Consider the following 23,512-nt stretch of genomic DNA (forward strand, 5'->3'; position numbering starts at 1 on the left):
CTTCTTCACAATACCCCATAGATTTTCTATGGGGTTAAGGTCAGGAGAGTTTGCTGGCCAATTAAGAACAGGGATACCATGGTCCTTCAACCAGGTACTGGTAGCTTTGGCACTGTGTGCAGGTGCCAAGTCCTGTTGGAAAATGAAATCTGCATCTCCAAAAAGTTGGTCAGCTGCAGGAAGCATGAAGTGCTCTAAAACTTCCTGGTATGTGGCTGCGTTGACCCTGGACCTCAGAAAACACAATGGACCAACACCAGCAGATGACATGGCACCCCAAACCATCACTGACTGTGGAAACTTTACACTGGACTTCAAGCAACGTGGATGAAGTGCCTCTCTTCTTTTCCTCCAGACTCTGGGACCTTGATTTCCAAAGGAAATGCAAAATTTACTTTCATCAGAGAACATGACTTTGGACCACTCACCAGCAGTCCAGTCCTGTTTCTCTTTAGCCCAGGCAAGACGCTTCTGACGCTGTCTGTGGTTCAAGAGTGGCTTGACACAAGGAATGCGACAGCAGAAACCCATGTCTTTCATACGTCTGTGTGTGGTGGTTCTTGAAGCACTCACTCCAGCTGCAGTCCACTCTTTGTGAATCTCCCCCACATTTTTGAAGGGGTTTTGTTTCACAATCCTCTCCAGGGTGCGGTTATCCCTCTTGCTTGTACACTTTTTTCGACCACATCTTTTCCTTCCCTTCGCCTCTCTATTAATGTGCTTGGACACTGAGCTCTGTGAACAGCCAGCCTCTTTAGCGATGACCTTTTGTGTCTTGCCCTCCTTGTGCAAGGTGTCGATGGTCGTCTTTTGGACAACTGTCAAGTCAGCAGTCTTCCCCATGATTGTGTAGCCTATAGAACTAGACTGAAAGACCATTTAAAGGCTTTTGCAGGTGGTTTGAGTTAATTAGCTGATTAGAGTGTGGCACCAGGGACCATCAATTTTGAACCTTTTCACAATATTCTAATTTTCTGATATGATGAATTTGAGATTTTCATTTGTTGTCATTTGTAATCATCAAAATTAAACAAAATAAACATCTGAAATATATGAGTTTGTATGTAATGTATGAATATAATATACAAGTTTCACTTTTTAAATGGAATTACTGAAATCAATCTACTTTTTCATGATATTCTAATTTTATGACCAGCACCTGTAGTTGGTTCCCAAGGAAAGGAGCCTGATAACTAAAAGATCTGCCTCCCATTCTACTTCTTCATTAAGTTTTTATTTACTTTAGTTATTTGGTTTTCTCCATGTCAGGTAATTCCTTCATTCCACTCCTACCCAGCAAGGTAAACTAGTGTGAATAATGTTTGATTACCAGCACCAGCTGCTGTTATTCTTTGTTTGAAGCAGGATTTTATTCTATCCGGTGAAGTGTGCGTTAAACTCAGCTTTTATAATCTCCCTTTGTTTACTTGTTAATCTCCACCTTTGCTGGACTCTGTCTTCCTTTGTCCTTTCTGACAATAGCAAATAATCTCCTCTGCTTACAAACGATGAGCTCTGTCCCTGCTTTTAAAGTTTTGCTTAGTCATTTCAGGACTGTTATAAATGATCCCAGAGGTCTGGAGAAGGCGGATGCTGTAGGTGGCCCCTGATTGGCTGCCCTGTGGGAGGAGGATCTACCCAAAGCTGCACATCTGGAAGCACTTAGCACCTCCCAGTATTTCAGTTCATCTCACAACCAGCGGCTGATCAGACCCAAGCACAAGATGTCCTTCATAAATGTAGATGCAGCTTCGGACTTTTCCTACCAGAATCTCCCATATGGGGTGTTTTCCACCTCTGACAATGTAAGTCCAGCTTTTTGAATCTAAAAGAGAAAAGCAGCAGAATAACTCCAGCAAAAAAAGCAAAGAACAGCAGATAGTTTCCTCAGACTTTATTAAAGAGGAATAAAAGCTGGTCACCCAGCCAGTCTCATCCCCGCAGGAAATCTGAAAACTAAAGCCTCAGTAATGGATGCATGCTCGGCTCACCTATAAACACTAACATCTATTTCTCAGCATTGGTGTTAAAGAGGAACCTCATTAGAAATTAAAACAGTTCTGTTCCTTATTATCTCTGTTTCCCTCACCAGCCCAAACATCGCATCGGTGTTGCCATTGGAGACCAAATCCTGGACCTCAGTGTGATAAAGTCTCTGTTTGTAGGACCTGTAATGTCTAAACACCAGGATGTCTTTGATCAGGTGAGGTTCCAGATTTCTAAACCTGTTTTTAATGATCAGATGAATGGAAAGAAAAGAGATTAAAGTGAACCTCAGACTGAAGGAGAATCAGTCAGAGCCTCTGGTGTTTGAGGAGGAGAGGCGACAAAGGAGGAACCATCGTTAGAAGGAAATCATAAAGTCAGAATGGAATTTATCAAACTAAATCCTGAAGACAAAAATGGAGATTTTTTCACCAACAGAAAAATGTAGCAGGTCACAAAAAGAAGACTGTCCCTACTGTGGAGCATGGAGGAGAATCCGTTATGCTCTGGGCTGCTTTGCTTCATCTGCAGGCTCCAATGAACTCTGCAGACTGTCAGGGAGAAATGTGCTGCAGTGTCAGAAAGCTTGGTCTCAGCGGCAGGTCAAAGGTCACAGCTAGACGCAACGGCTGAGAGGGAAACATTGGACTCCATGAGCTCCATCTCTGGAAGGAGCTGAAAGCCTGAGACTCCTGGATGAGGAGCAGAATAGCTGCTGGGAGGAGGTGTTTATCGCAGCCTCAAAAAGATTAGGCAACAAAATATGAAGTTAAAGATAACATTTTATTCAGGCTTGTTCCACCAGTTTAATCCTTAAAAATCATTCTCACTAATTTCTCTTTCATTTAAAATGGGGATCCATAATTTGATCTGCATGTTTGGTTTTTGTGGAAGGAAAAACTCACCTCTCACCAGAAAAAGACTCCGTCATCAGTAGAACGAGGCCTCCCGTGACTCCATAACCACAGCTGGAGGTTTGAAGAGACGGAGGCATTAAAGGGAGAGAGAAGAACCAGTCCTGGAGTTCAGTGGAAGAGAAAATAAAATCACACTAGAGGAGAAGGTGGAAAAGACGACACATGGAGTTAAACCTCTAGAAGAGAGACGGAGATCAGCACTGATAGACAGAACCACAGAGATCATCTATGGAGGGAGAAAAAGAGCTTTTACAGCTGAACAGAACCTGATAGAGCTGCAACACATAGAGAAAACACTACTTATAACAGTTTATTTTAGGCTCTGCTATTTTTACAGAACAAAGAGTTTCATTTATGTCTGATTTTAAAAGCTTCCATACTAGTTCTCAGGGGCGGATTTAGGAAATGTGGGGCCCTAGACAAAGACAGGCAGGGGGCCCTCTGAATAGAGAAAACATAGAACAGAGCCATTCTACAGATAGAGAAATGTTAATAGAATAGACATCCATTATCTGTTCTAGGTTTTGTCCCTCTCTTCTTGTTTTCCTCTCTATGTTTTGTACTCAGCTGACTTTTCATGCTGTCTCTAAAGGAATGAAAGATTTTTTTCAAGCACTAAGCTCACTTAGCTGATTGCTCCTTCCTGTGTTTCCAAAAAGGCCAAAGTAAATAACCCAGTCCTTCTTTTCACTGTAGACAAGCCATGATCTGCTTATCTGTTCTCCATTTTTCATTTGGATGAAATAATAGCTGCATGAATCATGACAGCAGACAAGATAGAGGAGAGCAGGAGGCGGGGTTACCAATCTACTTGCTCTGGAGAGCAGAGTTCGCTGCTTTTAGATGTTGTCTCCAAAGTCTCCAGTAGCAGAAAAAAGTCTCTAGATTTGGCGCTAGGAGCTTTTTAGAAATCAAAGTGCTAGAGGGGTCTGAAAAGTGGCTAAATATAGCGACTAAAGGGCTAAGTTGGCAACACTGCTCTTTGCATCGTTTGTATTCAAATGGTTTGCTGCTGTCTGTTTGGACCTTTCTGAACATATGCAGCAAATGGACTGATCCAATATGGTGGACACTGGAGGGGGGGGGCTGAGACACACTTAATATTATCAGCGTTCTGGTGGTATTTTAGCCAAAGGATTTTGATCAAAAACATAATTAATGTGCAGAAATAAGGAATAGTTGTATTAACCATACATGGATCAGAGTTTTATGGGGCCCCCAGGAACTTGGGGCCCTAGGCAGCTGCCCATTATTGCCTAGTGGTAAATCCTCCCCTGTGCTGTTTGTTTTCTGCACTTAAGGGTGGTTCAGCTAAAAATCCTCACGGTCATTGAAATGCTCCTACCAGCTGAACTCATTTAAATATAACACCAGGTAGAAGGATCGTCCCTCAGCATCGCCTAGTTTGACATCTTAACATCTTATAGTCATTCTTTCATCTAAACCATCTCCTCTTTATTTTCCAGCCCACACTAAACGCCTTCATGGCCCTCAGTAAGGAGGCGTGGAGCGAGACCCGCAGGACGCTGAAGAGTCTGCTGTCAGCCACTGAGAGCACCCTGAGAGACGATGTCAGCCTTCGGAGCAGGTCGGTCTAACCTCCAGCCTCATCGGTCGGCAGCGTGCAAACTTGCAACTTGGAAATGTTTCAGAAAGAGTTTCCATGGATTAGCATTTTATTTAGCTTCTTAAGCGCCTGTATTCTCCTTGCTTTGTTTAATGCTTAGGTTAAAGCTGGATGCTGTGAGGGTTACTGACTCCTCTCCATCTATTCTTCCTTTTTCAAACTGTTTTCTGCATTAAACAAGGAATGTTATCAGAGGATCTTCAGCTACCAGTTAGTTACAGATTATGAGTCAAGGTTTTGGATGATGGCTAGAAAACAACTTCTGTATTATTCAGTTCTATTCAGTTTATTTCTATAGCTCCAATTCACATCATGTCATCTCAGGTCACTTTCCAGTTCACCAGATCATTCAGTCAGATTGATTCAAAGTTTTCTATCTAAGGAAAACCAGCTGATTGCATCGACTCATTGACTCTTCAGCAATCCCTCACACTAAGCATGCTTGTAGCGACAGTGGAGAGGAAAAACTCCCTTTGAACAGGAAGGAACCTCCAGCAAATCCAGGCTCAGTGTGAGCGGCCATCTGCTGAGGCCCACTGGGGTTCAAGGAGACTGAAGCAGACATAGAAAAAGAAGCATAGATACAAAAGGCAACTGTCAACCAGCTCCACAGGCGGCCCCGTCCAGGAAACACACAGCCAGGCAGACGAGCTCCGAGCCAGCTCCCATGTCAGAGGATGAAGAGAGCACATCCAGTTAGTCACAGTCAGAGAAACAGGACTACACTGGAAAACAGGCCAAGCTCCAACATCTAGAAACAAAGGTGTTGATGGCAGCAGCACAGCTGATATTTCTCTCCAGGATGGAGTCACAGCCAAACAGGAACAGACCAGATGAAGCTACTATGAGAAAAAGCAGAGAGAGCAGAACGTTAGAGATTGAACTAACAGATTCTGCAGAGTGGGAGAATAGAGATAGAATGAAGCAGAATGATGAAAAAGGGGTCCCTATGTCCTCCAGCAGTCTAAGCCTATAGCAGCAGAACTATAGAGATAGCTCAGGGTTAATTAGGTTTGGGACTTATGTTCGAAGTCTCACTAGAATCCAGGTTTCCTTCCCATCATTGTTTTGCTTTTTGCAGAGCCTTTGTCCATCAAAGTGCGGCCACGATGCACCTTCCTGCAGACATTGGTGAGTCTGTGCTCTTTCAGAAAGGACTCATCAGGGTTTCACTTTGCAGGCATGTATCACCGAATATCACTGAACACGTGTTTTACAGGCGATTACACGGACTTCTACTCCTCCAGAGATCACGCCACCAATGTTGGCATCATGTTTCGAGGAAAGGAAAACGCTTTGATGCCAAACTGGTAAAACCAAAGGACTTTTCTTTCTAATGCAAAATTAATTGTTATTTCTTATTATTGTTGAAGGATTTTTATTTTTACTCAAACAGATGGTAACAGATGGGCTGCATGTTTTTAGTTTGCTAGATTACAAAGAAAAAGATCCGTTTATAGTTGAACAGTTCTTGTCATTTTTGTGTTTATTATACAAACCGTGTTCCCTGTGGCTGTGCTGTTTGGCAGGTTGAGGCTTCCAGTGGGATACCACGGCAGAGCATCGTCACTGGTTGTTTCTGGAAGCGCAATTCGCCGGCCGTGTGGCCAGATGAGGCCTGATCAAAGTATGGGTCCTTTACATTTTCATTTCATGCTTATTAAATGTTTCTCTTTAGCTCAGGAAGAAAAGCTCATCTTCAAGAAATCCACATGTTTAGGGACAGTGGTTTGTTTTATTGAATTGAACTTTATTGATCTCACATTGAAGAAATTCTATTCAGTTTATTTCTATGGCTCCAATTCACATCATGTCATCTCAGGTCACTTTCCAGTTCACCAGATCATCCAGTCAGATTGATTCAAAGTTTTCTATCTAAGGAAAACCAGCTGATTGCATCGACTCATTGACTCTTCAGCAATCCCTCACACTAAGCATGCTTGTAGCGACAGTGGAGAGGAAAAACTCCCTTTGAACAGGAAGAAACCTCCAGCAGAACCAGGCTCAGTGTGAGCGGCCATCTGCTGAGGCCGACTGGGGTTCAAGGAGACAGAAGCAGACATAGAAAAAGAAGCATAGATACAAAAGGCAACTGTCAACCAGCTCCACAGGCGGCCCAGTCCAGGAAACACACAGCCAGACAGACGAGCTCCGAGCCAGCTCCCATGTCAGAGGATGAAGAGAGCACATCCAGTTAGTCACAGTCAGAGAAACAGGACTACACTGGAAAACAGGCCAAGCTCCAACATCTAGAAACAAAGGTGTTGATGGCAGAAAAATGGTGAATGAAACATTTACTCATTAAAAAAATAATAATATTAAGAACATAAACAGACATTTTATCCTCCCACATTGACAATATCCCAATCCCTGCTCTTTCCTCTCCGGACCACCTTGTCACCCACTACAACTCTGGAATTTCCAATATTCTCAATTCCCTTGCCCCTCTCAAAACCCGGTCTGTGTCCTTTTCCCGCTCTGTCCCTTGGTTTACTCCTGAGCTCCACCTCATGAAAACTGGGCTCTCCATACACAAAGAAATGCATAAAACTCATCTTCTTCAATATTCAAACTTAATAGCCATAACTAAATCAAACTACTATTCTGACCTTATCTGTTCCAATGATGGAAATTCTAAGTCTCTCTTTTCTATTATGCACAAGACCTTTGACCCCCCCTGATACCCTGCCTTCTTACACGTATTCTAGTCAGACCTGTAATTCTTTGTTAACCTTTTTTAATGAAAAAATCAGCTCCATTCACCAGCAATTACATATGACCGCCTTGCCTCCCACTTCCCCTCCGCCCCTCCCCCGTAGCCAGTCATTCTCCTCCTTCCTACTGCCCACTTCTACTGAAATTTCTGACCTTATTCGAAAATCCAAGTCCTCTACCTGTTCTCTTGACCCCCTCCCCACAGCTCTGGTCTTACCTCCCTCCTCCCCTTCATTACTTCCATTATTCATTCCTCACTCTCCTCTGGTATTGTTCCTTCACTTTTCAAAACTGCATCTGTCTCCCCGATTCTGAAAAAACTTGGTTCTGATCCCGCTAACTTTAATAATCTTCGTCCCATTTCTAATCTTCCCTTTATCTCTAAAATACTTGAAAAAATAGTGTCTGCTCAACTCAACACCTTTCTTACCCTTAACAGCCTTTACGAGCCTTTCCAGTCTGGTTTTCGCCCCTCTCATAGTACTGAAACTGCCCTAATAAAAATCACAAACAATCTCCTTATAGCTGCTGACCCTGGACTCCTCTCCATCGTCATCCTTCTCGATCTCAGTGCGGCCTTTGATACCATTTCTCTCCCCATTCTCCTCAATAGATTATCCTCTCTTGGCATCTCTCACATCCCTCTTGACTGGTTCCGCAAAATATCTTTCCGACTACACTCAGTTTATTCGGCCATAATCCTTCACATCGCACCCTTCCCCTGTCACTTCTGGTGTTCCTCAAGGCTCAGTTCTTGGCCCCCTCCTCTTCATCACCTACCTCCTTCCCCTTGGCCACTTCCTCACTCCCCCCCTGTCCCTTACTAACTGCCTACTTGAAATTAAAGACTGGCTCACCTCAAACTTCCTTAAACTTAACAGTGATAAAACTGAACTCCTCCTCGTTGCCACTAAATCCAGCCTATCCAAAATCAAAAGATTCTCACTACCATTGACAACTCCTTGGTCTCCCCCTCCCCTCAGGTCAAGAGTCTGGGTACTGCATACTTCCACCTTGGCATCATTAACCGTCTCCGTTCCTCCCTCACCACTCATACTGCCTCTGTCCTTATTCACAGTCTCATCACCTCCTGTCTTGATTATTGTAATTCTCTTCTTTTCGCCTCCCACATAAATCTCTCCATAAACTCCAACTTCTTCAGAACTCAGCTGCTCGTGCCATCACAAGAACCCCCTCCTTCCATCATATTTCCCCTGTCCTTCACCAACTCCATTGGCTCCCAGTTCAATTCAGAATACAATTTAAAATCCTTCTCTATACTTTCAAAGCCATCCATAACCTTGCTCCTCCATATCTGTTAGAACTCCTTCACATTGTCACCTCCTCCAGCTCTGGAACTCCCTTCCTCCCGACCTCCGCAGTATTGACTCTCTCCCCTTATTCAAAGCCAGACTCAAAACCCGTCTGTTCCAGCTCGCTTATTTGTGAATACGCTGCTCTTTTCCCTATCCATAACTGTTTTTATGTTCCTGTATTTGTATTTTTGGTATTTTTTTTTCTTATTTTATTCTATTTTTTTTATTTATGAATATATTTATTTATTTTTATTTTCTGTAAAGTGGCCTTGTGTGTCCAGGAAGGTGCTGTTAAATAAAATGTATTATTATTATTATAATAAGAAAGAATTTGTGGATGGGACGGTTGTTGCATGAGGCCCATTGTTCTCTAGGAATGTTCCAACATCCCTTACAGCAGCAGTAAAACTACCAAACATTTGTTCCAGTTTGTTCTAAAATAAAGCGACTTTGAGTTTTAGGACATTTGGGTGAAACTGAAATATTTTCAACAAGTTTAGCACAATTATTGTGGAATTTGTAATTTTACCTTTTTTAAACATAATATCCATAGGCACCCCAGTAATATATATATATATATATAAAACAGACTTGTTACATTTACTACATTAACCTTTTTTCTTTCTTCCAGCTAAGCCTCCTGTGTTTGGCCCCTCCAAGCAACTGGACATTGAGCTTGAGATGGTGATTATTTGTTATATCACATTATTTATTTTATGAAATTAGTCTCATTTTACTGGATGAACAACCAACCTGTTACGTGAATGTAAAGGGAATATCCTTTGACATTATTAATCAGGTGGCTGCTCGGCACTGCTGCCGTGCAGCAAGAAAGTTCTTGGTTTGATTCCCGAGGTCTTTCTGGAGTTTGCATGTTCTCCCTGTTCATGCGTGGGTTCTCTCCGGGTACTCTAGCTTCCTCCCACAGTCCAAAAACATGACTGTTAGGTTAACTGGCTTCTCTAGATTCACCTTAGGCGTGAGTGTGAATGGTTGTTTGTCTCTGTGTTGCCCTGCGATGGACTGGAGACCTGTCCAGGGTGGACCCCGCCTCTTGCCCCTAGACAGCTGGAGATAGGCACCAACACCCCTCACCCACCCCTCTTGGGATGAGCGTGATGGAAAATGGATGGATGGATAAATAATCATTGTGTTTGACATGTGAATGTTCATCAATGTTATCTGTCTTTCTTTCTATAACAGGCTTTCTTTGTTGGAGGAGGCAATCAGCTCGGGGAGCCCATTCCAATCAGCAAGGCCCATGAACACATCTTTGGGATGGTGCTCATGAATGACTGGAGTGGTAAGAAGTGTTTTATCAATGTAAGACTTAAACAGAGTAAACATTGTTCTTTGACAATAAATGGCTTCACACAACCGCAAATCATTAGTTTAAATTGTTCTTATTTCATTCATATTCTCTAAAAAATGGTCAAGAAATTAAAACTTCCACCCAGGTTTGTAAACTTATGAGCACAACTGTATGTCCAGAAGAGAAAGACAGGATGGAGTTTAACAGGACATTGTTTACAACAGTAGCTAATCAAAGCTTAACAGAGCTCTAAGACAGACGTAGCTATGAGGATGAAACACAGAACAATAGAGAATGAAGTGTGGTTTTTATGTCTTCCAATAGCTTAAGCCTATGTCAGCACAACACTAGCTCAGAAAGCTAATTTTCAGTATTAATAGGAATGTTTCAATCCCCTATTGTAATGACTCTGTCTGTATGTAGCACTAAATTTGATAACGAGTAAAAGAACTAATCTATAAGCTGAGAGTGAGACTCTGGTGGTCAACGGAAAAAACAACAAACAAGCTGTGGCAGGGCACTGCAATTAAATGTCCTTGGACTAATCAAAAAATGGACTGAAATATGGCTGCCACACCTCCTTGCAATAAACTAAATCCTCTTTTTAAATTTCCAAAATACCTTTTTGGAATGGAATTGTTTTTTTAACTAACACTCTACTGTTGCAGCCTTGTAGGACAAAATAAATTAAACCGATGATCTTATTAATCTGTGATCAATCTGAAATAAATCTAAATTACATGGAGGTTCCTGGATGGGACAAGGGGTTCCTGGAATTGAACCAGAAATCTTGGCGGGGGCAGGACTGTTAAATGAAAGTGTTGCTTTAGTTGGCTCTAGTGTGGACTTGGTCCGTCTCTGGATATGGTCATTGCTGGGATCTGGACGGGGGTCATTCAGGTTTGGGTAGAGCTCTGCCCTTGTCAGACCTGGTTGCTGTAGTGTTCTACCTCCTGGTTCCTGGGGCTGGTCGCCTGCTGCCCCCCGGGGCATTTGCACCTGCATCTAGGAGTATAGAGCAGAAGCAGGAGTGTTTGTATGCCAATGACTCTTGTGTGTCTTAATGTTGGCTTTGAGGTGACATAGGATGCAGTAGTTTGTCCTGCAACAGGAGGAATGCAAGTTTGAACCCCAGCTCTTTCAGCCTCAGTCAATGTGTCCTTGGTTGAGACACTTCACCCGCGCTGCGTGTTGATGTTTGTCAGAGGGCCCACTGATTCCAGTCTAAAGCAGTCTCACTTCTGCCTTTATGCCCCGGGGCAGCTGTGCCTACAGTGTAGCTTGTTGACACCAGTGTGTCAATAGCTGTGTAGTCCCCATGACTCGAAGACTTCTTGCCTGAAGACATGTCAGGCAAACAGATCAGAACCAGAACAGGCAGGCTCAGAGTCCAAAGGCAGAACGGGTCAGGATCAGGCAATCAGAAACACTAATACTTACTAGAAGGCTCACCAAAGGCTAGAATATTCTGGCACTGATTACTGGAGACATGCATGTTAAACAGAAACTGGAGCTGTTGGATCAGATGAGTGGTGATAAGGAACTGGGCGGAGATGGGCAGGAGAATGGAATCAAAAACTTAAGTCAGTCATCAGCCCCATAACGATATTTCACTTTTTTAAATAATGCAAAACACATAACACACTGTTAGAGGTTCACTGCAAAAACGATCTAGAAATAAGTCAAAATGTCTTAAATGAAATGTATTTACCCTTAATTTGAGTAGGTAAATAAGATTAATTGCCAATGGGATGAGGATATTTACTCTTAAAATAAGATAATTAGATAATATGCACTAGAAATAAGACAATGAATTTGTTTTTTCTTATTTTAAATGTGAATTGTCTTATTCATTGGCAGAGTGTCTCAATTACCCCCTAAATTCAAGAAAAAATGCACTTATTTTAAGAAAAAAATTACCTATGTAGATTTAGATTTTTTCCAGTGTAAAAACAGTGATGGTGTGTAGATTTTAGTTTCATTGTCCTTATCATCATTCAGAAAAAAGATGGAACTTTATATGTGGGGTTTTATTTTACACAAAAATGAGCATTTATGTCTTAAAACAGCTATCATTTTATTTCAACCATCAGCAGGTAAGAAGAAAATGTACATAATGAATAGATCTATGAAGAAATGCCTCCTAACATCATCAGTATTTTAGAGGGAAAAATGCTCCAAAAAATGTGTTGTGCTGTTTGCAAAGATCAGGAGATGATGATCAGGTAGAGTTTATCCCTCTGCGTATTATTAAAGTCCTATGAATGTGCTTTTTCTATTTTGCAGCTAGAGATATCCAGGCTTGGGAGTATGTTCCTCTTGGACCTTTCTTAGGGAAGAATTTTGGAACAACCATCTCACCCTGGGTTGTTCCAATGGAAGCACTCTTGCCTTTTGCAGAGCCTAATCCCATACAGGTCAGTGAAAGTGTTGAAACTTATTGAAAACATTCATATCCCGATCTTCTAGAGTCCTTGAGTTCCACTGTTCTGCAGTTGTTGATGGCGTACCTGCTCTAACACACCTGAAACAAAGGAATGATTGATGTCCAGGTCTCTACTTAACAGGCTGACATGCCAGGAGTTTATTTAACCTTTAGATTCAGGTGTGTTGGAGCAGAGATGCATCAAAAAAAGGCTCATATTCGAAAGGTTATGCTCAAACATCTTTGACTGCATGAATGATTTGTAAAGATTTAATTGAAGTAAACATTCGGTTCTTACTACAATCATAAAAAAACAGTTTTTCAACAAATCAGAATGATATTTTATAATGCATCAGGAACATGTTTAACCAATGACTTCAACATTTATGGACACCTCATTAATCATAGTAATTTATACAAACTATATTACTGTTTGATTATCTCATGTTTCTATGTTTTGTTTTGTTTTACAGGATCCTGAACCTCTCCCATATCTTCGACATGATGATGCCTACACCTTCAATATTAACCTGTTTGTGTCACTAAAGGGTACCATACACACCCAATTATACACATCCTATCTGTCTGGCTGTCTGTCTGTCAAAAATGTCCAAATTCTGCTTAATAAACTGCAAAAGTTTAGAACAGACTGTTCAGCAGCTAATCTCCTCTTCCTGCTTTCTTGATGTTTTAAACACAGGTCTCCTTAAAGAGGAACACCGTTTCTTTTTTTTCCTATTGGTCCCTTGATTTTCCGTTATTCCATCATGTTCTACTCCCCCATATGAGTTTAGTGTCATTTGGAGCCGTTCTGAAGATATTCCGTTAGGTTATATCCAAGTAACGTCTTCCTATGGGCAACGACTTGAAGGTACAAACTAAACTGTTCATCATTTATTCTTTATGGTACGCCAGCATTCAGAACATGGAGGCCAATCACTGTCCCCCAGACATCCGCCGTTAGATTTTTTATATTTATATTTTTTTTAAACAAAGCGGAGTGTGTATGACGTCATCCGCGTGCGCCGGCTACCATTGATTCATCCTGTCCACTGAACTGCTGCTAGTTTTCCTCACATGCCTGGAAGATGTCTAGTGCTGCTACCACAGATGATCTCGCTCTCCAAATGGAATTGAACGATTCAGATTAGCTAGAATGAATAGAAGGGGTAGAGCGTGGCCGCCTGTGGCCCGGGCTAATAACGTAAAATCAAGGGCCCAATGTAAAAAAAAAACGGTGTTTCCCTTTTAAGAGATTTTTTCCTGTTCTAGAGTGTAATCTGATTCCAATCATAAACACATCCCTAATGTTGGGTGTTTTCTCCCAAGCCTTAAAAACAGAAATTATCAAACTCCTGTTCTTTCCCACTCCCCATACCCACACAATTCTCCACAACAACTGATTTTTTTCAGCTACACCCGACTACGCTGCTTCGCTTCTTCTTCTTCTTGTTTACTACTGGTGGTTGGCTTTGGTCGCAGTACCTCCACCTTCTGCCCTGGAGTGTAATCGCTTCGCCTATGAGAAAAAGGAGCAGCGCATGAACCGAACGAAACACATGCGAATCGAACCGAGACAGTCGAACCGAACGGTTCGGACGGTTTTCATAAACCGTTCCATCCCTAGTAGGGATGGTTTCATCTACACAGGAAGTGAGGTAGTCAGTTACACTCAGTCATTGCGTTGATGTCCTCTCCATGTGGCTGACACCGAGCATCCCAGTCTGCTTTCAGTGATGCATGATGAGGGTCCAAAAAGGAAAACATATCAGTAAAAATCCTCCCAGGTTCACAGCATGTAATCCAGAAAACATGTATGTCTGTGTGTGTTTCTATGCAATTAACATCAATTGTCTTTGACGTCGTTTCCTCTTTTTCTTTCTTTAAGGCCAGGACATGTCAGAGGCTGTAAACATCTGCACCTCAAATTTTAAAGTAAGAACAAAACTTTAAGAGTAGCATCAGATCCACTGTAAACATGCTGATTATTTGATGTAACCTTTCTTTCTGAAAATATGTATGGAAAAAAGTTAACTGATTTTTTTATTATATTTATTTTACTTAAGATGAATAAAAGTCAGAATTGTTTCTCAGAATTCTATCTTTTATCTCAGAAATAAGAATTTTTCTCTGAAATCTGATTTCAATCTAAGAAATCTGACTTTTTCTGAGAAATCGGAGTTTAATCTCAGAATTCTGACTTTAATCTCAAATGAAATTTTTTTATTTTTTTATTTTAATATGATATCTATCTCGTCCAACATGACTTAAAAGTGAGCAAGTCTGTTGGAGTAAATGTGAAACAAATAAAATTAATCTAAAAAGTTGTTTTTGTAGATGTAGACATGTTAGAGCTGATTCTTTGGTAGAATAAACTGAATGACCAGACTCTGTGCTGGTAATACCTGCCCAGTTCCCACTATGCCCTGATTGGTCCATCCATATGAGGTTGCCTTTGATTGGTCCATCCATATGAAGTTGCCTCTGATTGGTCCATCCATATCAGGTTGCCTCTGATTGGTCCATCCACATCAGGGAGCCTCTGATTGGTCCATCCACATGAGGTTGCCTCTGATTGGTCCATCCACATGAGGTTGCCTCTGATTGGTCCATCCACATGAGGTTGCCTCTGATTGGTCCATCCACATCAAGCTGCCTCTGATTGGTCCATCCATATGAGGTTGCCTCTGGCGCCTGGTTATCTCACATGCAGGAATCAAAGGGTTATTGCATTTTCTATAGTCTCCTGGATAAAAGTTTTTTTACGTCCTGAATGTGCATCAGGACATCCATCTTTGTATGTTCTGGGTTTAAAAGGGACGGATATTATCCGGCATCATCCGACCTTCAGCTGACCTCTGCTGAAAAACTTGTTGGAGGCTAATTTTATTCTCAGGAAAGATTCAACACAGCTAATGGTGAAGGTGGCACCGTGTTCGATTATTGGGCCAATCTGAGAAACATCGGAAGCAACCATGCCACAGACCTTCCTCCACCCTCCTTCCTCCCACGTCCTTCATTCATCCTCCATCCTTCTTCCTCCTTCCTCCACCCTCCTTCCTCCGTCCTTCATCCTCCTTCCTCATCCTTCTTCCTCCTTCCTCCACCCTCCTTCCTCAGTCCTCCTTCCTCCGTCCTCTATCCTCCATCATCCATCGCTCCTGCCTCCACCCTCCTTCCTCCATCCTCCCTGGAAATATTTCCCTTTATTTTCAAATCAATCAGTTTGACTCGTTTTAAAAAGGGAACAAAATTCTAGAAAATTCTCATCATTCCAGTTTCATTTCAGTTAGCTGTTTTCTTCAGGTAAACACGCTGCAAACTAAGCAGTTTCTTAAACAGAAAACTTTGTAAGAATAGGAGAGCGGATCTATGGTAGATCTGATATTTAAGTTTTATATTGGTGATTAAAAACAGTTTTTTATATGAGCTTAATAATTCTTTCTCTCTTTGCATGAAGTACATGTACTGGACAATGAAGCAGCAGCTCACCCATCACACAGTTAATGGCTGCAATGTCAGACCAGGAGACCTGCTGGCTTCTGGTACCATCAGCGGACCCGTGAGTGTTTGCACACACAGCACCTCTATGGCTCACTACTAACTCACTGTTTTGATATGCACTGAACCACAACATGTGAAAAATACATGAAAGAACACAATCCTGCTTTAAGGAGGTTTATGTGGAACCTAGAGCTACAAGAGCATCAAAAATACACTGCTCTTATAATGCTGGGAGAAAGCTTGGAAATTTGATCTGCAAACCATATTTAGTGAAAATACAAAGCAACTAACAGACAACAAAAATAATGACAAATGTTTTTGTACATAAATATGAGGCAGTGGCGGCCTATAGGTTAGGGCATAGAGCCTGGATCCTAGAGGTTCTTCGATCACACCCCACTCCCACAGACTGCCACTCTGGGTCCCTGAGCAAGACCCTTAACCCCACCCTGCATAGACAGGTATGGGGCATTGCAGGCTAACAAAGAAGATAAACGACCCCCATTCCAAAGGGGGTGTCGCACAATGGCAGCCCACTGCTCCCCAAGTGGAGGGGTTAAATGCAACGTGAGATCAGAATGAGATCAGAATGCTCTGATCTTTATGTTGGAGAAACCAAACAACCTCTCCACAGACGCATGGCCCAACACAGAAGAGCGCCCTCCTCTGGACTAGACTCTGCGCTACATCTACACCTGATGGACAAAGGACATTCTTTGGAGGACCAGAATGTTCACATTGTGGACAAAGAAGACAGGTGGTTTGAGAGGGGCGTGAAGGAAACCATCTATGTTAAGAAAGAAAAACCAACCTTAAACGGGGGGGGGGGGGGGGGGGGGGGGCAATTCCCTCTAACAACCCCCCTTTCAGAGACATAGACAGGTATGGGGCATTGCAGGCTAACAAAGAAGCTAAACGACCCCCATTCCAAAGGGGGGGACCCGTTAATCCGTTTCTATTTGCATGTTTTCTAAACTAAAACCAGGCTTTGTTGGGCTGCTGGATAAAACCTGGAACTAAACGCTATTTCTGACATTTTGAATTGAAAAAGCTTCCTGGATGGAAGAGAAACGTCTTCAGACTTGGAAACAAAGTCCAGTGGATTGATTTTAACTTTTTTTGGAATATTGTCATGGCAGTTTCGGTTTCTTCAGACAGTACTTATTACATATTTTATTAAAGGGAAATTGATGTTGTAAAAGTTCAGTTTCAGTCAGAACCCACCAGCCAATGATGCAAAACTCGACTGGAGGTAACTCTCCTATAAAGCCAATCGTTTACTTTTAAAATGACCTAAGGAGGATAGTTATGACCATTTAAACCTCATTAAAGTCCAAAATCAGCAGAGCATTGCAGTGGGGAAAAAGTATCCAAATATTTACTCCAGTTAAATAAACAGAGATGGATGGATTTCACTCAGTCGGCACTATTATTTTATTTTATATTGCCAAAGTGCAAACAGTTCCTCATACGGCCCTTATTGGACGGTAATCAGCCCTGTTCTGATCTGAGCAGCGTTCGTTCCTCCTTACTTACTATAAAGGAAAGTAGTCTGAGTCAAAACAATTACAGACACTTTGGTTAAACAGTAAGATGTTATGAATAAACCTGGAGAAAGAATCTGGCTTTTTATGGGAAGAAGTATGTCTGGTCTACAAACCCCCTCACTCAGGCATTGTGTGGCCTTGCAGGTGAAACAAGCTGAGTGAAAACTTTATAGTCAGTAAATAGCATAAAGCAGTATATGAAATAAGATAAATCTACATTTTCTGACCACAAGCATTCTATGATCATGCACAGAAAAATCCAAATCTCTTTCATTTTGACAGAATCCAAATAGTTTTGGTTCCATGCTGGAGCTGTCCTGGAGAGGATCCAAGACCATTGATGTTGGAGAAGGAAAAAACAGAACATTCTTACAGGATGGAGATGAAGTCATTATCAAAGGTTTGATATTCTGATGTAAAAGAAAAAATATATCCTTCAGATGAAGTAAATGTAGAAGTTAACAGAGCTGATCTGATCTTCTCCTGACTAAATATGTGTGTACATTAACTGTACTACACAAGTTGAAAATAGAGAAACTTTTTAACAGTATTCTAATCAAATGAGCATGATGTTTAATGATGATGAGATAAAGTAAAGATATGTTGTACTAATGTCTGATTACATCTTCTCCTCAGGCCACTGCCAAGGAGACGGATACAGAGTGGGTTTTGGACTCTGCAGAGGAACCATCCTCCCAGCCCTCAGTCATTGAAACATTCTGTTATAATTTTCTGGAACAAATAAAGAAACACGTGACAGAGAGCAGCAGTATTTGTTGTGTATTCTGGCTTTCCTTTCATCCTTCAAGATATCAGCACCTTTTAGCCCATCCCATGCTGCTGCTACCTTACAGGTTCATGATGCTTATGAAAAATAGTTTATAATCAATTGATGGATAATCACCAAGTTGGTTAATTTATCAGAGAATATGAGTTTCCTCAAAACAAAGAAACTTTACTATAAAAATATATTTTAAAAAAACAACAGGAAATTGAATATTATTCTTGCAAACATGTATGTATTCATGTTTCCGCTAAAGAAAGATTAAATTTGTCTTATTTCTGGTACAATGGTTGTTAAGTGTTCATTAGGTTAATCAGAACAAACTGTCTCCCTCTGTTGGTTGATTGTCGCTAAAAGAACTCTGTAGCATCAACCTGATGGTAAAATCCAGATGGTTTGGCTAAAGGATAAGTGGGGTTTGCAAACATGCTTTTTTCTTATCCATAAACCTGTAGAAGTTCTGGATAGAACTAATGGTATCCTAGATGATCCTTTCTGTACATCTCCTCACTGCAGTCTGGACCTATTTTAGGATGAGGAAAATCAGATCGACAAGCACAGGAAAGATTAAATGAAGGTAGTTTAGAAGATTACCAGCAGCTCAGTGCCATCTCTGTTTATTATACAGCGCCAATTCACAATACAAGTCAACTCAAGACACTTTACAGAGAGAATCAGATTGGTTAAAGGTTTCAATCTAGGAAAACCATCTCATTGCATCAAGTCATGGCTGTGAAGGACATCATCCTCCTGGATGAGCTTTGGGCAACAATATTAGTCTGGATTTAGTTTGACTTTTCAGCAATCCCTCACACTAAGCATGCTTGTAGCGACAGTGGAGAGGAAAAACTCCCTTTGAACAGGAAGAAACCTCCAGCAGAACCAGGCTCAGTGTGAGCGTCCATCTGCTGAGGCCCACTGGGGTTCAAGGAGACAGAAGCAGACATAAAAAAAGAAGCATAGATACAAAAGGCAACTGTCAACCAGCTTCACAGGCGGCCCCGTCCAGGAAACACACAGCCAGGCAGACGAGCTCCGAGCCAGCTCCCATGTCAGAGAACGAAGAGAGCACATCCAGTTAGTCACAGTCAGAGAAACAGGACTACACTGGAAAACAGGCCAAGCTCCAACATCTAGAAACAAAGGTGTTGATGGCAGCAGCACAGCTGATATTTCTATCCAGGATGGAGTCACAGCCAAACAGGAACAGACCAGATGAAGCTACTATGAGAAAAAGCAGAGAGAGCAGAACGTTAGAGATTGAACTAACAGATTCTGCAGAGTGGGAGAATAGAGATAGAATGAAGCAGAATGAGGAAAAAGGGGTCCCTATGTCCTCCAGCAGTCTAAGCCTATAGCAGCATAACTATAGAGATAGCTCAGGATAACCTGAGCCACTGTAACTAGAAGCTTTATCAAAAAGGAAAGTTTTAAGCCTAGCCTTAAAAGTAGACAGGGTGTCACAATGGTGACAAAAACTTGGATACATCCAGAGGCCACCACTGCCAACAGAACAACCAATGCCTGAAGTCAGAGGGGTAGCATGTCAGCAGAACCAAGGAAGCCAGCTGGTGTAAAGAACCAATCAAAGCAAGACCTCAATTGTAGATCTGCCTCTTACTCTATACTGCCACACGTTTTTGTGAAAATATTCTGCTGCATTATTCTTTTTGTAGTGCTAGATCTCCTAGTTATGCACAATAAACAATAATCAGATAACAGGCAGCAGCTTTTCTTCTGTTTGCTTTCATGCTGAATGAGAAAAGATCCTAATAAATTATGTTAAGACGTAAATAATTTTATTGTCCAGTTCAAGGTTTATTTATCCAACACAGTTACAGCAAAAATATGTTACTCAGGATTCTTCTTATTGGAAACCAAGCAGATTAGGATTAAAAGGCACTTCAGAACATGCAAATGCAAGTTTTTAATACATATAAATGCTGAATATGCAGACTGTTTTAAGCATGATCAAAATCAGAATGGCACTTTTCACTCTAAAGTACCTGCTGTGTAAGGCAAAATGAAAGAACACAGCTGAGTTATAAAACTACAGCAAATGACTGTAAAATCCAAGAAAATATCATTACTTATGTCTTAAATATTGTTCTGTTCTCTCTTTATATTTAAACACGTTGTTGCATGCTAGCAGGATGCAGCTATGTTGTTTTCTCCTGGCTTTAAACATTAAATGCAAACTCTGACACTAAAGAACCAGAGAAAAATTGAGGATCGTTTAGACGCTGTTTCCTGTGACTTTGCTTCCACAGCAGGTATCACACCTCAGACTGCAGAGCAGACGGGGTCACAGGCTGTGCATGATGGACTTTCACAGACACGTCATCTAAATCCAGACTAAAAGATAATTTAACTGAAAAATAAAATAAAATAGATGTAGCGCTATTTGTCCTACTGCATTATTTAAGCTGTTTAGTGGGGAAAAAAGGGCAAAAATTTATTTTTTTTTTTTTTTTTTTCTGTGACACAAACTCATTTGGTTGGTAGTGAAACGCGGACATGGAGGCTTCACTGATCTGCTGGTCACCATGCAAATGTAAAGGGTTCAGAGTTTCCACAAAGACACCGTCAAGTTTAGAAGCAAGTCAATAACAGAGTTTTTAGAAAAAATATAAAATTTGCATATGTGCTTTACAGTAAAATGCATACAGTGACATTCTGACATACTGTACAGAAATGAACGTCTTTTAAACTGTGCCTTGAGACTTTGGGAGTTTGTATAGCAAGCCTTAGAAAATAAGCCCGTTTAATCGAACTGTTCCTCCAGCTGAGCCTTCGTTGTGCTTTCGTTCTTTCTAAAGGAGAGAGACGGAACCAGAAACTGGGTTTAAACCATTCTATGCATCCATCTTTGGGAATGTTTCACCCAGACATAGAGCCAACATGATGTGCTTGCTCATGTTTGTTTCATACATGAGGAGATTGCTGCAAAATGATCAACATCAGCAGACAGATGGGCCTCCTTTTTTTAAAGCTTTTTTTTCTGGCACCAGTAGTCTTAATTTATTTATTGGTGGGAGGGGGAACACATGTGGTGAAAGGACTTGAACCTGTGACCGTCACGTTAAGGACCAAAGCCTCTGCTCACACGCGTAACCACTGCTCCACCGCTGCTCCACCGCTGCTCCACCGCCACATCCCACAGACAGGCTTTCCAAACCTTTACATCCTACTGTTTAAAAACACTTTTATAGAAGTTAAAGGATCAAATTCAGCTTTTTTATTCCAGTAAAAGTGTAAAAGTAGCATTTTTAAAACTACTTAAAGTATAAAAGTAAAAGTAATGCAGGAAAAACTGTTAAGGCCAGAAACTTTACTGCTCTACTCTATTAAAGTGACATTTTTCTACCATTCTGGATGATCACTTCCTTAAACTACAGTTTCTTAGTTTTATAATTAATGGTAACAGAGTCACATTTAACTTTGCATCATCTTGAAAAACTATTTCATTTGTGCAAGCTATATAATTTTGATGTTTTTTTTTATACCAACAGGCCATAATGAAAATTAGCTTAAATTAAAGTTTTTAAAATAATTACTTGTAATGAATTATTTGTACTTCATTACAAGTTTGGGAAGCAAGGTGAAATATATTAAAGGTAAGATATGCAAACATAGACCGAGCCTTCTTCTGTTAGCTCTGCAGATGGTTAAACATTAACATGTTTTCAGTTTGTTCTGAGCTTTAAATGAGCTGTGGGACCTTTGGGGCGTTTAGTGTTGAATGGTGATAAACTTTGTGTCAGGATGAGACTCTAGAACAAAGGAAAATAGAAAAGTTTGGATGAAGCACATAAAAAAGGTTAAGATGAAATTGTTTTGCCTTATAGCATATCCTGAAATAAACTGGTAATACTGCAGTCAGCTCAGTGGAATCTGATAACGGAGCAGTTTGGACCAGCAGGCTGTGAAATCATGGAAAGGTTCAATCCTAAATATTTCTGATTGGGTGGATGGATTCCTGTTCTGTTGCCTTACAACAAACAAAGCCCTACAAGGTTCAGCTCCCTTTGGCCCAATGGTGTCATTGCTAAGGCAACTCAGAGACACCCCATGTGCGTGGCTGTAGCTCTGTGGCGCCAGTTGCAAAACACAAGAATCACCAATTGACCAATGACCTCCTCATGGCATCTGATTCTGGATTGCTCACCATCCTCATCCTCCTCCACCTGAGTGCAACCTTTGACACCATCTGTCACACCACCCTCCTCAGCAGGCATCACTAACACTCCTTTGACCTGGTTTATTTCCTACTTTACTGACTGCACTCAGTACATGAAGACCCTCAAATCCACCCTTCCCCCGTCACCTCAGGTGTGCCCCAGGGCTCTGTCCTGGGGCCCCTGCTCTTCATCATCTACCTCCTTCCCCTTGGCAATAGTCTTCCATAAATTTAACATCCACTTCCATTGCTATGCCGATGCTATGCCAGCTCTACCTAACCAAGCAACCATTGTCCTCTCTTCCGCCCGCCTCCCTCACAAATTGCATCTGTGAAATAAAAGCCTGGTTCACCAACAGCTTCCTTCAATTAAACAGTAAACAGTGGCACCAAATCAACTCTTTCCAAAACCGACAGTTTCCAAGTTACTATTGATAGTTCCTCCATCTCCCCCTCCCCCCAGGTTAAGAGTCTGGGTGTCATCCTCGATAGCACACTATCTTTCCAATCCCATATAAATAACATTACCCGTTCTGCCTACTTCCACTTAAGAAACATCAACCGCCTCCATCCCTCCCTTACCCCACACACTACTGCCATACTTGTGCACAGCCTTGTCACCTCCCCATTAGATTACTGCAACTCCCTCCTCTTTGGACTTCCTCAGAAATCACTCCACAAGCTACAACTGGTCCAGAACTCAGCTGCTCGCATCATAACCAGAACTCCCTCTATCCACCACATCACTCCGGTCCTCCTACAGCTCCACTGGCTCCCCGTACAGTTCCGCATTCACTATAAAATGAACTATGACTATAAGGTTTAGCAGTGGATTTGGATGATTGGGCCCAGGACTTGTGTGACCTAGATTGGTGCTTTTGGTCACATGACTCATCAGACCCTCTCTAGTTACATATAGCAGCCCACTCTGAGCATCAATGCTATAAATTACATTGAATCATCTCAGGTAAAATAATACGGGGGTGAAAAGCTGTGCTGAGCCCCTTTAATTAATCCCCAACTTCATCTCGATCAAAAGTAAAGTGTTTTAAAGTAAGGGTTTATTACTAATAATAATTTTAGAACGTCTCTCATAATCAACCAGTTTTTGTGCTCCTATCATTATTGCCATTTATGTCTTGCCATATATAGTTGGGTTGTGGGTTGTTTGTGGATTCTTTCTATAATCAGTTAATTGT

At 41.4% G+C, this 23,512-nt stretch overlaps 1 protein-coding gene across 1 annotated transcript; it reads left to right on the forward strand.

The window, feature by feature from the left end:
• Positions 1–1,655: 1,655 nt before the first annotated feature.
• Positions 1,656–18,121, forward strand: fah (fumarylacetoacetate hydrolase (fumarylacetoacetase)). Its single transcript, XM_038303052.1, has 14 exons — positions 1,656–1,805; positions 2,093–2,203; positions 4,370–4,491; positions 5,612–5,661; positions 5,750–5,840; positions 6,060–6,157; positions 9,193–9,245; positions 9,765–9,864; positions 12,160–12,290; positions 12,772–12,847; positions 14,187–14,233; positions 15,759–15,860; positions 17,632–17,749; positions 17,986–18,121. The coding sequence occupies exons 1-14, from the start codon at positions 1,725–1,727 to the stop codon at positions 18,060–18,062; spliced, it is 1,257 nt and encodes a 418-aa protein (XP_038158980.1). The 5' UTR covers positions 1,656–1,724; the 3' UTR covers positions 18,063–18,121.
• Positions 18,122–23,512: the final 5,391 nt, after the last annotated feature.

This window comes from Cyprinodon tularosa, unplaced genomic scaffold (genome assembly GCF_016077235.1).
Source record: "Cyprinodon tularosa strain WSP-4 unplaced genomic scaffold, ASM1607723v1 ctg502, whole genome shotgun sequence".
NCBI classification, from domain to species: domain Eukaryota; kingdom Metazoa; phylum Chordata; class Actinopteri; order Cyprinodontiformes; family Cyprinodontidae; genus Cyprinodon; species Cyprinodon tularosa.